General features: G+C 40.9%; 1 protein-coding gene across 2 annotated transcripts in view; it reads right to left on the bottom strand.

Annotated features, from left to right (window-relative positions):
• Positions 1-3,662: 3,662 nt before the first annotated feature.
• ADAMTS3 (ADAM metallopeptidase with thrombospondin type 1 motif 3) overlaps positions 3,663-12,693 on the bottom strand; it is a 263,903-nt gene continuing 254,872 nt past the window's right edge. For both annotated transcript variants that reach the window (XM_045473790.1, XM_045473791.1), the window contains exons 21-22: positions 11,826-11,943; positions 3,663-6,388 (exon numbers count right to left, since the gene is read on the bottom strand). In XM_045473790.1, the coding sequence (XP_045329746.1) occupies positions 5,832-6,388; positions 11,826-11,943 (675 nt within the window). In that variant the 3' untranslated portion in view covers positions 3,663-5,831. The remainder of the gene's footprint in view (positions 6,389-11,825; positions 11,944-12,693) is intronic.

The following is a 12,693-nucleotide window of genomic DNA, read 5'->3' as shown; positions in this document are numbered from 1 at the left end:
GGCATTGTGCTTATACTATTCTCTGGGTAACTAGCAGCTGCATAGATTCCCATTTTGCATGACCTGCGACTAGAGGTTTCGCTACTCAGACACCCAACCCGAATTTGCCTGTCATTGTATCTAGATCCAGATCCTGTAAAATATCTATGTCCAAATTATACTCAGCAATGGGGGAAATATGCACTAGAAAACAGTGAGGAGGTTAGCGCGTCTGACTTTGATCATTTGTCCCCATAGTCATCAATAGCCTTTATTTCTCCCTGAAATTTTGAGGGGGCTTCCAAATATAAGTGTGCATTCAGTTAACTGTGTCTATTAGAGCTGGTACCATCTGTCAGTGCTAGACAAATAAATGGTTAATTCGATGTGGGGCCTCCGGCTGCCCCCTGTTGTATGAACTAGAGGGCAACACTGGCCAAGCCCTAGTCTCTAGTGGTAGGGGGTATCCACCTCAGGAGTCCCCCAGTTATTGGAGGGGCATGCAGTGACACACCTGGTTTATTGAGCTTTCTTTTGAGGCTTAGCAAGCCCAAACTGGGTTGTTTGTATTTCCTCTCGGGGTCCTGGATAATATTGTATCTTGCCACAATTGACTATGAGAAACCTTGATGGGCCCCCTTTCCACCATTTTATTATCGGCAGTATCCTTTGTTTCTCCGTTTTTCAACCCATCTAGTTCCCTTAAAATGGATTCTTTTGGCTTTACTTAAGTCAGCCACCACAGGGATGACTGTAGCGATGGGCTAACAACCCACAGGGGCAAAGACAGACACTAAAGTCCCACGCCATGCCCCCAGGCTGACTATAAAATACAGTATCTACTATCTTCTTTCCCAGGACCCCACAGTCCTAACACCCACGCGGCCACCGCTTCTCTGCCCTGTTGCTTTCTCACCATTTCGGAGAGGATAGCTAGCAATCCCACGGGCGATTTTAGGGCATCGCCGTACTCATGCACTGGTCCAAAACACTCGAAAGACCTGATCAAGTCTCCCCGCGTGGCGGTGGCTGGCCAGCTTGGGATTTCCCCCAGAAACAGTGGGCTTTCCGCAGTTCAGCCCCTTCACTCATGCTTATTTCGTTTTTGGTGATCCGGCAGACTAACCAACTGTTAGAAGGTGAAGGAGGGTCAGCGATGTATGCTTCATACTGAGAAGGCACTGAAATACCAAAAAACGAAGCGAGCCACTCGGCACCATTTACAGAGTTGTTTTTGTTTTTGTTTTTTTAATTCAGGGTAACTTACAGACAGGAGCGATCTGGCATGTGGACGGACTGCTGAGTGATCCAGACGGTACTACGATTCTCTGCTCCTAGTAGGGCCTTAATCCTCAGCTTTTATGGAATGAGGAGCACCCTGTGAAGTCCCAGGGTAGTTATCTAAAGTGGTGCCACCTGTGTGCCAGAGGCCTTCTCCTAGTTATCTAAAGTGTCACCATCTGTGTGCCAGAGGGGAGAACAAGATGGAGGGCCAAAGACGGAGTCAGTATTATTTGGACTCCTACAAGGAACCTTACTGTTGCCACAAAGTAGGGCAACTTTTTAAGCTCTTGCCGTTTCTCAAGATGGGGAATCTAATACTTAGGTGAACTGTGACGATGTTGCAGATATTTATAGCATTTTGTTTCATTTTAGCATTTTGGGTTTTTTTATTTTTTATTTTTATTTTTATTTTTTTTTCAATATGAAATTTATTGTCAAATTGGTTTCCATACAACACATTTTGGGTTTTTTTTAAAATGTTTTTTCCTTTATTTATTTTTGGGAGAGAGAGAGCACAAGTGGGGAAGGGGCAGAGAGAGAGGGAGGGAGAGAGAGAGAGAGAGAGAGAGAGAGAGAGAGAGAGAGAAACAGAGGATCTGAAGCAGGCTGTGCACAGACAGCACAGACTTCAATGTGGGGCTCGAACTTACGAACTGTGAGATCACGACATGAGCCAAAGTCGATGTTCGACTGACTGAGCCACCCAGGCGCCCGTGGAATTTGTGTTTTTGATGACAATTTTAGGTTATGCTTTCTTTCCTTCGTAAGCAGTATTTAACCAATTTTTAAAATATCGTCTCTAGCTCTAATTCCTCAAGTATTGGGGCCCAAAACTTACGTTTTCTAATGCTAGTTGATGTGTTAATGCCTATGCCTATGGTTTTTATATTTTATTGCATTTTAAGTACTTTTACTATAACCTTCTTTACCTCTCTTTTTAATACTTTTGCAACAAATGATGATGTCTTTTTTGGTTCTCTTTGTTTTCATCATTCTTCAAGTGATTTTTTTCTTTTATATCACATATTTAAGCAGCTTCCTCATGAAGGAAATATGAGCTGTGTATAAAGGAGTGACTTGATATTTCTGCCAAGTGTATTAATGTAAATATATGAAAAACATTTTATTTGCTAATAGTCTGGGGCATTATTTCACCACTGGGCATTTTTTGCAGAAATACAGAATTAGTATTCTTTAGTGTGACTACTTATGGTTTGTAAAGGGAGAGTGGACATAATTAGCTACAATTTTTCAAAACTGATGACTAGAGATCATTTTTAGCGAGTTTGTCCCTCCTATTAATTTTTAAAGCTAAAATGCTTACCTTTAGATTCCTGAAACTATGTTCTTTACCACCATTAATGAGACATAATGACCGTGGACCCTAGAGGAAGGCTGTGGTTTGGGCACATAATGAAGATGAGGAAGAGGTGGCTAGGGACGATACAAGGACAATGATGATACTTAATGTTTATTGAGAGCCATTATGTGTTAAGCCCTGTGCTAACAACTTTACTTTCTCATTTCTCACAGCAATTATGCAATGATGTTTGACAGTTCTGCCTCCCATTTTACAGATGAGGAAACTGACATTTAGTCTAGTTACCCAGGATCACTCAGGATAAAGATACAGGTGCAGTTCAAACTCCAGTTGGTCTGCTTTTGCAGTGTAAACTGGTAACCATGGCAATATAGCGCCCTCTCCCCGCCCCGCCCCAGGCACGATGTCTCATTCCTGCCCACACTCCTGAGTCAGGTGTCATATATTCCCAGCAATCCTCAGATAATAAGGTTCAAAGCTGGTGGGCAGCTTTTCTTTAAATTTTTTTTTAATGTTTATTTATTTTGGGGACAGAGAGAGACAGAGCATGAATGGGGGAGGGGCAGAGAGAGAAGGAGACACAGAATCGGAAGCAGGCTCCAGGCTCTGAGCCATCAGCCCAGAGCCTGACGCGGGGCTCGAACTCACGGACCGCGAGATCGTGACCCGAGCTGAAGTCGGACGCTCAACCGACTGAGCCACCCAGCTTTTCTTTAAAAACCACTCTAGGATTGCACGTTTAAAAACAGAAGTCCCTCTTTTCCTTCTCACACATCCTAGCCTTATTGCCCTTTTCTCTCTTCCTCTTCATAGTTCCGTGGGATGGCTTTCAGCAAAAAGAGACCACTCATAGTCTCTCTCTCTCTCTCTCTCTCTCTCTCTCTCTCTTTTTTTTAAATTAAAAATATATTATGATACATCCTGGTGTGAGGGTAGGAGACACTGTCATTTTATTTGAGCCTCTATAGAGAAAGTCCGAGGAGCTAATGCATTTGATGCCATTTCACTTTGCAGGAGGAAAAGAAGTTTCCGTTACCCAGTGATGAATGTAATGCTGAAATCTAGATAGAGCCAGGTCTATGTTTTGTTACCATTTTTATTGCTACGTGCTCCCAATACAACAAACAGCATCAGTAGTTTACACTTTGATCTGAAGGAATTTTTAGCTTAGTAGAAAAGGAAGCTCAGAGACCAGAAGTATAACAAATATGTACAACTTTGTGGGAGGTTGTATGCGTGTGATGATCTTGCTCTGTATTCTCCTGTGGACCAGATGCATACATATGCAAGCAAACTAGAGAGAATTTCATTCCTGGGAAGCTTTTAGGGGAAAAAAAAATGACTTCCGCTTGAGGTTCAGAGATTGTTTTCCTATCTGGAATTCACCTCGTTCAGTTCAACTTGAAAAGTCTTACATGAAGTAGCAGGCGATTCTTCAGAGGTACGGAGTCAGTAGGAGAAGCTGTGAGTTTGCCATGGTTAACACGCGAAGGTCCCTGTACATTCTGTGCTTGGAGAGGTTAACATCACGGTAGTTCGTTCGCATAATACATTTTTAGACAGTTCAGGAACTGACCTCAAAAACATTATGCTCACAACACTTTCTTTTTTCTTCTAAGTATTTATCTCTTTCATATACTTAAAAAAAAAGTGTTTCTAATTCATCATTTCATTAAACAGCTATCTGAGTCCATACTATTTTATGTGTCATTGAACGGGAATAAGTCATTAACTCTGTATCAACTACTTTCAAAATGCAAAAAGTGTGCATAAAATTGAATTTAATTTTAGCTCTTTCATTTGGCTGCTGTATTTGCTTAAATTTCTCTTCCATGCGCAAAATGTGCATCTCTAATTGTGTCTCTCTAGTTTACTAAAATATGTCATTGATACTAGCGTAAATATTTAGTACATAAAAATACTATCAAGAAAAAAAATCACCTTTTAATAAATATCTTCAGTTCTGAATTCTATTTACAAGTACTTTACATCTACTCCCTGGAGAGAGCATTTCTGGCTTCACTGTGAGCAAGGTGACCACTGACATAAATTACTAGCACATTATTGCAGTCAGATGCATTGTGGTTGTGAACATTTGGATATGAACCATGCAGAAAATAAATATTGCAACCATTGACAAATACTTTCTTGAATCTTCTTTCAAAGCCCCAGAGTCCTACTATACTTGGGTATCAACTGTAGTTCGTTGATGCTTTTCTCGGCTACCAACATACAAACAAATGATCTCAAAACATTTTCCCTTTGTTGTTATTACAGTACATTGAGTATAACCGTTTGTATATGTCAACAAAGGGAAAAGAAAAAACAACACAAGAACACAGGACACTTCAGCGGTGCCTATCGGGGTCCCGGTAGTAGGGTTTTAATTTTGTCTTGCACAGGCTAACTTACTAGTCTCTGTTCCCTGTGACCACAAGTATACTAAGACACCAATCCTACCCCTTTTTATTTAAAGGCTGGAAGGTAATAGGTAAGCGGAAATCTGTACATCTGCAGCACATCTGATTTTTCTTTTTCTGTGATGTACGTATCGCATTGTTGATTAAACAAAACCACACAACAACACCCTTTGTGTTGTCAGCAGCTACGATTCTTCTTGTTCATAATATTCTGCCTTGAAAATCAACCCATAGAATGTCAAATAAGGCAATACTCGACAACAGGCATCTAGAGCATCCAGAAATGTAATATAGTAAACAATCATTTGAGAACACATCTCTTAAAATAATACTGATTTCTGCAATATACAGTATTTACACGACAGCTGCAAATTCGCTCATACAATACTTCTAATATAGATAAATAGGAATACAAGTCTAAGAATTCTTTGCTCCATTTCCAAAATATTTTGTTAAAGTGTAAACTGTTGGCACCTCTTTTTTTGTTTTTAGTGTAACTTTTGAAAAATAAAAAAAATCAGCTGATATACATAATTGGTTCCAGTCCGCTTGCTGCTTTAGAGAGTGACCAACACACTTAGCAACTTACTTTCCTTCTATTAATAATCTTTGGCGCTTTCTTCCAATGAATTCTGGTAAATGAGTCAGTGCAGAACAAAAGGAGGATGAAAGCAACTAGAAAGTGAACCAGCACTTTTTGTTCCTCCACGTACAGATAAAATGAGTTGACAATTTACGGAGATTTACACTTGAAACAAGTATGCACCACGGGGAGAGAGAGCTTGTCCGGGTTTTCCTCTGATGGCTAGCCGTTGAGGTTCACTTTCTCATCTTTCCAAAGTGGGTGATCTTATGGGACGTCTCTTGTCAATAATTTTTTCATCTTTCTTTGAGGTTCTTGCCTGAGAAGAAGCACCTATTGAATCACTGACTGCAAGGAAATGGGCGGCAGCCATTTCTGAAGATGAGTTGAGGTGGCCACTCTTGGCGGGTGGGGAGGCCAGTCTCAGAGTCTTGCTTCCTGCTTGCTGAGCTCTCCTCTGGGGTAAGTTAGCACCATCAGGTTTACTGTTTGGCCTGGAAGCAGTGACTGCATTTGGACCTCCCACTGAAGAAATCCTACTCAAAGATTTCTTCTCAGCAGGGGGCTCTGAATGGTAAGGAACCAAAGATGTAGGCACTGCTAGAGATCCAGGGAGGTCACTAGGGTTAAAGATAGCATCATCATGAGTTTCAGCAGCTTCTGGAAGGTATGGTGGTGGCAGGGTGCTACTGCGCTTGCTACATGATTCACAACATAACTTGTTATAACCTGGTATAGAGCAGTATCGTGCCAGCACCTCCATTTGACAGAAGATGGACTTGTCTCCCAAACATGGCTCATCTGTAAAAATTAAAAGACAAAATAACACGTACATCTAAACATAAAATAAAGGGGAAGAATTAAAATTGTTTATGAATATAAAAAAATTTAAGTAAAATCTAACATTAATGGGAGTTATCTAAACAAGGCTTTCATTAAAAATACAAAGGTTATGGGGCGCCTGGGTGGCTCAGTCAGTTGAGCGTCCGACTTTGGCTCAGGTCATGATCTCACGATCCGTGAGTTCGAGCCCCGCGTCGGGCTCTGTGCTGACAGCTCTGAGCCTGGAGCCCGTTTCAGATTCTGTGTCTCCCTCTCTCTCTGCCCCTCCCCTGTTCATGCTCTGTCTGTCTCAAAAATAAAAAATAAAAATAAAAATAAAAGTTAAAAAAAATACGAAGGTTAGTGGTGGGAATGTAAATTGGTGGATCTACTACAGACAACAATGTGGAGACTCCTTAAAAAATTAAAAATAGGGGTGCCTGGGTGGCTCAGTCGGTTAAGCGTCCGACTTTGGCTCAGGTCATGATCTCACGGTTCGTGGGTTCCAGCCCCGCGTCGGGCTCTGTGCTGACAGCTCAGACCCTGGAACCTGCTTCAGATTCTGTGTCTCTCCATCTCTCAGCCCCTCCCCTGCTCATGCTCTGTGTCTCTCTGTCTCTCAATAATATATAAATGTTAAAATTTTTTTTTTAATTAAAAATATAACAACCATATGATCCAATAATTCCGAGAAGGGGTATTTATCTGAAGAAAATGAAAACACCAATTCTAAAAGACATATGCACCCCATGTTTACTGCGCCATTATTTACAATAGCCAAGACATGGAAATAAATGTCCAGTGATGGATGGATGAATGGATACAGAAATTGTGGTATATATATTGCAATGGCTATCACTCAGTTATAAAAAAGAATGAAATCTTGCCATTTACAACATGGATGGACCTTTGAGGCATTATGCTGAATGAAACAACTCAGAGGAAGACAAATACTGCATGATCTCACTTGTGTGAGGAATCGAAAAATAAAACCTCATTGATACAGAGAACAGAATGGTGGTTGCCAGAGGCAGGGGCTGGGGAGTAGGTGAAACGGGTGAAGGGGCTCAAAAGGTAGAAATTTTTAGTCATAAAATAAATGTCCAAATGACTAAAGTTCATAATATTGTATTGCATATTTAAAAACTGCCAAAGGTAGATCTTTGACATTCTCATTGCAAGAAAAAATAATTTTGTAACTATATATTATGACAGATATTAACCAGACTTATGGTTGTAAGCATTTCACAATGTATAAAGATATCAAATCATTATATTGCATCTGAAACTAACATAAAGTTATATGTCAGTTATACCTCAATAAAAAATATGAACATTTGGAGAAATTCACTGACGTAGTTCTTTATGTGCAGAGCACTTGGGTTGACCACCATTTTAATATCTCTGTCAAGAGTCTGCAGATTGAGGGTACTTTCTCTTCCTAGCAGGGACACATATCTCATTTTAGAATGAGAAAATAGGATTCATTCTGGCACAAATATTTGTAGGATATAAAGGAGACATCTTTTTTTTTTCTTTTTGTTCAGTACCTTTTTTTTTTTTAATGTTTATTTTTGAGAGAGAGAGAGAGAGAGAGAGAGAGAGACAGAGAGACAGAGAGAGAATATGGAGGGCGGGGGGAGAGGTGCAGAGAGAGAGGAAGACACAGAATCTGAAGCAGGCTCCAGGCTCTGAGAGCTGTCAGCACGGGGCCTGACGCGGGGCTCGAACCCACAGACTATGAGATCATGACCTGAATCAAAGTTGGATGCCCAACCAACTGAGCCATATAGATGCTCCCTGTTTTTGTGTGTGTGTGTGTGTGTGTGTGTTTAATTTTACGGTCTTTCTGGCTTTCTAATAGAGTAGCTTCTACATTAAATCTAAATTTAAAATCATAATAAATTCTAAAGACCTGTTGGAACAAACTAAATCTTAAAAATGTATTACTGAAAGAATCAAATAATATCCAGAGTCAATGCAATGGTTTCATTTTCACTACTGAATATTCTTAGGCTATTTGCTATTTGAAAGCATAACTTTGGGTAAAGTATACCAACATTCGTTTGAAAAATTCATGGTTTTAAAATTTAATTTCATTGAATTGATAACACTTTATGTACCTTACTAAAGTAACACTCATAAAACAATACAGATGTGTGTGGACCATTTTTATTATTTTTAATTTTTTTTTATTATAAATTATAAGAATTAGATTCCAAAAAATTCCAAACGTTGAGCTCATGGACACATTAGTTTGTACTTATTTCCAGCCATTTTAGGGCATATCTTATGCAGAGCCCAAGAACTCAGTGCAACTCCGAAATAGTGATCCTATGTCCAAATCATAAACACAAAGAATTCTAAATTGTGGCATTTATGTACTATAATCACTTAAAATTACAGTGTGTTACTGAGTAATGCCCTATTGCTAGGTAAGGAACCTGCCATATAAATTGCTAAAGAAATGAAGAACCTTTTTTTCTAAAGTTTGGGGAAGAAAAGACAGTTGGCAAGAGCAATAAACAGCTAAAATTACCACCTATACCTATTACCGATTACAAATTATAAAATTAATTATAAAATTACCTATTAGAGTTATAATACCATATCCCCTTTCCAAATTGTGGAATGACCTGTATTTGCCTGACATTTACAGATCTATTAGATGGTATGACATGTCTAAATATTTGATGTTAGCTAAGGTAATCATCTAATTATGTTGTGAACGCCTGTGAGTCATATTCACGGGTTTCACCTCAAATACCCTTATCACTTCTGAATTACCTTTTCTATGCCTATATCTTAAAATAAGATTAATTTCTTCTTCCATATGTTTAAGGCTCTAGGTCCTGAGATGAGAGGACTTTATTTGACTTTGTATTCTCTTCTCCCTCTGACCCTTCACCCCCTTGCGCCTCACCCCCATCTGTGGCCCAGCTCAAAGCGTGACTTATTCTCTCTGAGTCCACGTGTGGGTCTCCCCTCTCTGTGTGAGCACCTCAGCACTGCACCGAATGCTTCACAACCGGGTCTAATTAGGGCCAGAACATGCTTCTGTATGGAGAAGGAAAAGGGAGAGACAGTCTGAGAAAAAAACAAATAAGAGCAAAAGAATACATTCATTTTATCGTAATTTGCCTCCGGACAGATGGGAAGGGCTTAACAGCAACAATGAAATAGTACATCTAAGTGGGGCTTAGGAAAAGGATTCATATGACAAAATCAATCACTTAAATTAAGGAAGCTTTTTAGCTGTTTTGTCCTGTGGCCAGATCATTATAAGAAGTTATTATAAGAAGGAAAAGCATTTTACACATAGTCTCAAAAGGCCATTTGATTTTAGTTGCAGTTTGAGACTGAAGGGAAGTGTTGCTTACTTGAAATGTGTGACAGAAATGTGTGGCCTTTTCGACCTTGTAGAATTGGCTGTTGGGCCTGGATTTCAGAGCAAGAGAACAGCTACAAGAATGTGGAATCCCTAACACAGTTAGACCATCTCATTCGCACCTCTGTTGTACAATTAAAAAGGATTTCTTTTAGCTAAAGGAAGAGAACCAAGCAGCTCTCTGACAATTGGGCATATTTACAGAAATACATAGCTCTATCAGCTATTAAGGTAATAAAGTTTACTCAGAAAGTTTTTAGCCAGGCTCCTGGCAGTAATACATAAGAATAAAATATTATGGCAACAGTGAACTTCACAGTTTCTAACTGGGCAAAGTTTGTTCTTTTGGCTTTGGCTTGTGTTTTAAATTTTTAAATATACTTTTCCAGAGAAAAATGATGAAATACATAAGTCCTTTGTCTCCCCCTCATGGTCATACTTATTCTTGCTCCCATGCATTTCAAATAAAAATTTATAGTGAAATAATTTGTAAGGTTTAAAGGACTTGATGTGAAATTTCCTCAAAAAAAGGTGAGACATTTGATACAACAGTGCCTTGACAATTTTCTTGAAAAAAAGAAAGTACCATTCAACAGAGGTCGGTATTAAGGGCTTCCTATAGTGTAGACCAACAAATAGGCAACTTTTTGAGTCCCAAGTCTCACCAGTGTGACAGTAACGTCCACAGATGTCATGAGGTACAGATTTAGAAGAATGGCATTTAAGAGGAAGCTTGTGATAGGGGTGGGGTGGGTAAGGGAGGAACAGAATAGGGAGGATGTATGAGGTGGCGGTGGGGCGGGGGGCAGGGGGAGAGAAAGAGAGAAAGAAACAGGCTGGGCAGTGGAAGGTACAAGAAGAAAGAGAGCCAGACACCGCAGAGGAACAGAGACACAGGGGCTGGGAGAAAGAAAGAAAGAAGGTGAGGAAGAGAAGAGACAGAGACAGGGGGTGGGGGAGATGAAGAGAGAGATACAGACACAGAGTGGGAGAGGAAGGCAGAGGAACAGGGAGGGGGAGAAAGGGAAAAGCAACCTGAGAACCAGAAAGGTGGGGGAGAAAGAGAGACACAGACACATGAGCTAGAAAAAGCCTGGAGGGAGATGTTAGGGAGAGAAAGAAGGAATATGGGAAAAGGAGACAGGAAGAGATGAGGAGACAGAAGAGAGGGAAAGAGAGAAGGGGTGGAGGCAGGGAGAGAGAGAAGAACAAGGCTGAAAAGGGTATGTGACAGACACAGAGAAAGTGAGCAACCTATAGGCTGCAAATGACAGTAAGTCAGAGAGACAGGAAGCAAGAGTGGACCAACACAGAAAATGAGAGACAGAGGCCAGCAAATGGCGATACAAAATGAGACAGAGGACAGAGATGGATGTAAAGAAAGAAAACCACCCAAAAGGAGAAAGAAGGAGACAGAGTGATAGAAACTGAAACCATCCAACATATATTTTGTTTTACCATAGCACACTGATACGTAGTTGAAAATAAAGTGTGCTCTGCTTTTGCAATACAGCAAGGAGGCAGGCTGGGCAGACGTCTGCATGCATGCAAGGTGCCTATTCTGCAATGCCCTAGCTGAAGAGCACCCATATGGAGGGACAGATGATGGACACGGCTTTGTGAAGGATGTTTATTACCCACATGCCTAAACTGAACAACTACAGTAATATATTTCAAAACCTTCTGCCATACTACGCCATCTACTACAATGTGAAATTGTAAAGACAATCACAGAGAGAAAGTAAGTCGCTTCCCCTACTAGAAAGACAAATCAGCAGCAGTTTCAGACAGACATCATGCCCTCACCCCAGCATTAGCACCTGAAAGGAACCGCGAAGGCTGCAGTGGTTATGATATAGTTCAAACTCTCATCTGGAAAAACACTATTCGGCTCATGTCTCAAGAGGGGTTTTCCTTAGATTATTTTTTGATAAGCAAACAGGAATTCCAGAGATTGTCCTGAAATTCGTTTTTTTGAGGCTTAAAGACCATGGTCAGTGCAGTGAAACCAGTCAGTGTCACACCTACCGTGACAGGGAGGCAGCTGACAAGCTCTGGAGGACTGGGGCTTCTCCCCTGCGCAGTGGTCTCCAGCCCTGCAGAGGACCTGCCTCACCTCTGTTCCTTCACCGCATGTTACTGAACACTATAGAAACAAAGGCTGGAATTACAGACGTTTGTTCCACCGAGACCATCTTTCTCCCTTTCTCCATGCGCACGCACACACACACACACACACACACACACACACACACACGCTTGCACAGCTCTGAAGATCTATTTCATTTTGGAGACAGATAATCATAGGTTTATAGCCTGACTTCATCATGTACCAGCTGGGCACATTGCTGTTGAGAAATGGTAAGCAGACTCCAAGCGACAGTATTCTGTCAGGATCCACCTGTGAAAGGAAGGCTTCTTTGGGTTTGGAATGTAGAGGATGGACTGTGGGAAAGGCAGCCCTGGAAGGTGGTATTTTGGACCCTGGAGATGAGCCATAGTGGGTGAGGAGGAGGCAGTCAGACAGGAGGAGGAGGAAGGGCCAGCAACGAAAAGGGAGGAGGGTCGAATGAGCATGGTCTTCTTGGAATAGTAAGAAAGTTTGAGAATACAGAGTTGGAATAAAGAACAACAGAGTAAGAAGAGCTAGCATGGGATTCATTGTGGTGAACATTTTATAAGATATACACAAAGGCTGAATCATTACATTGTACACCTGAAACTGGTGTAATGTTATGTCGGCTACACCTGAAGAAGGCAGAGCTCTGACTGGAGGGGGAGGATGAGGAGGAGAGAAAGAGGATGAGGAGAAGGAGGAGGTGAAGGAGAAGGGAGAGGAGGAGGAGGGGGAGGGGAGAAGGAGGAGGAGGTGAAGGAGGAGGGAGAGGAGAAGAGA

Source organism: Leopardus geoffroyi, chromosome B1 (assembly GCF_018350155.1).
Source record: "Leopardus geoffroyi isolate Oge1 chromosome B1, O.geoffroyi_Oge1_pat1.0, whole genome shotgun sequence".
Lineage (NCBI taxonomy): Eukaryota > Metazoa > Chordata > Mammalia > Carnivora > Felidae > Leopardus > Leopardus geoffroyi.
This window is presented reverse-complemented; position numbering and strand designations above follow the sequence as displayed.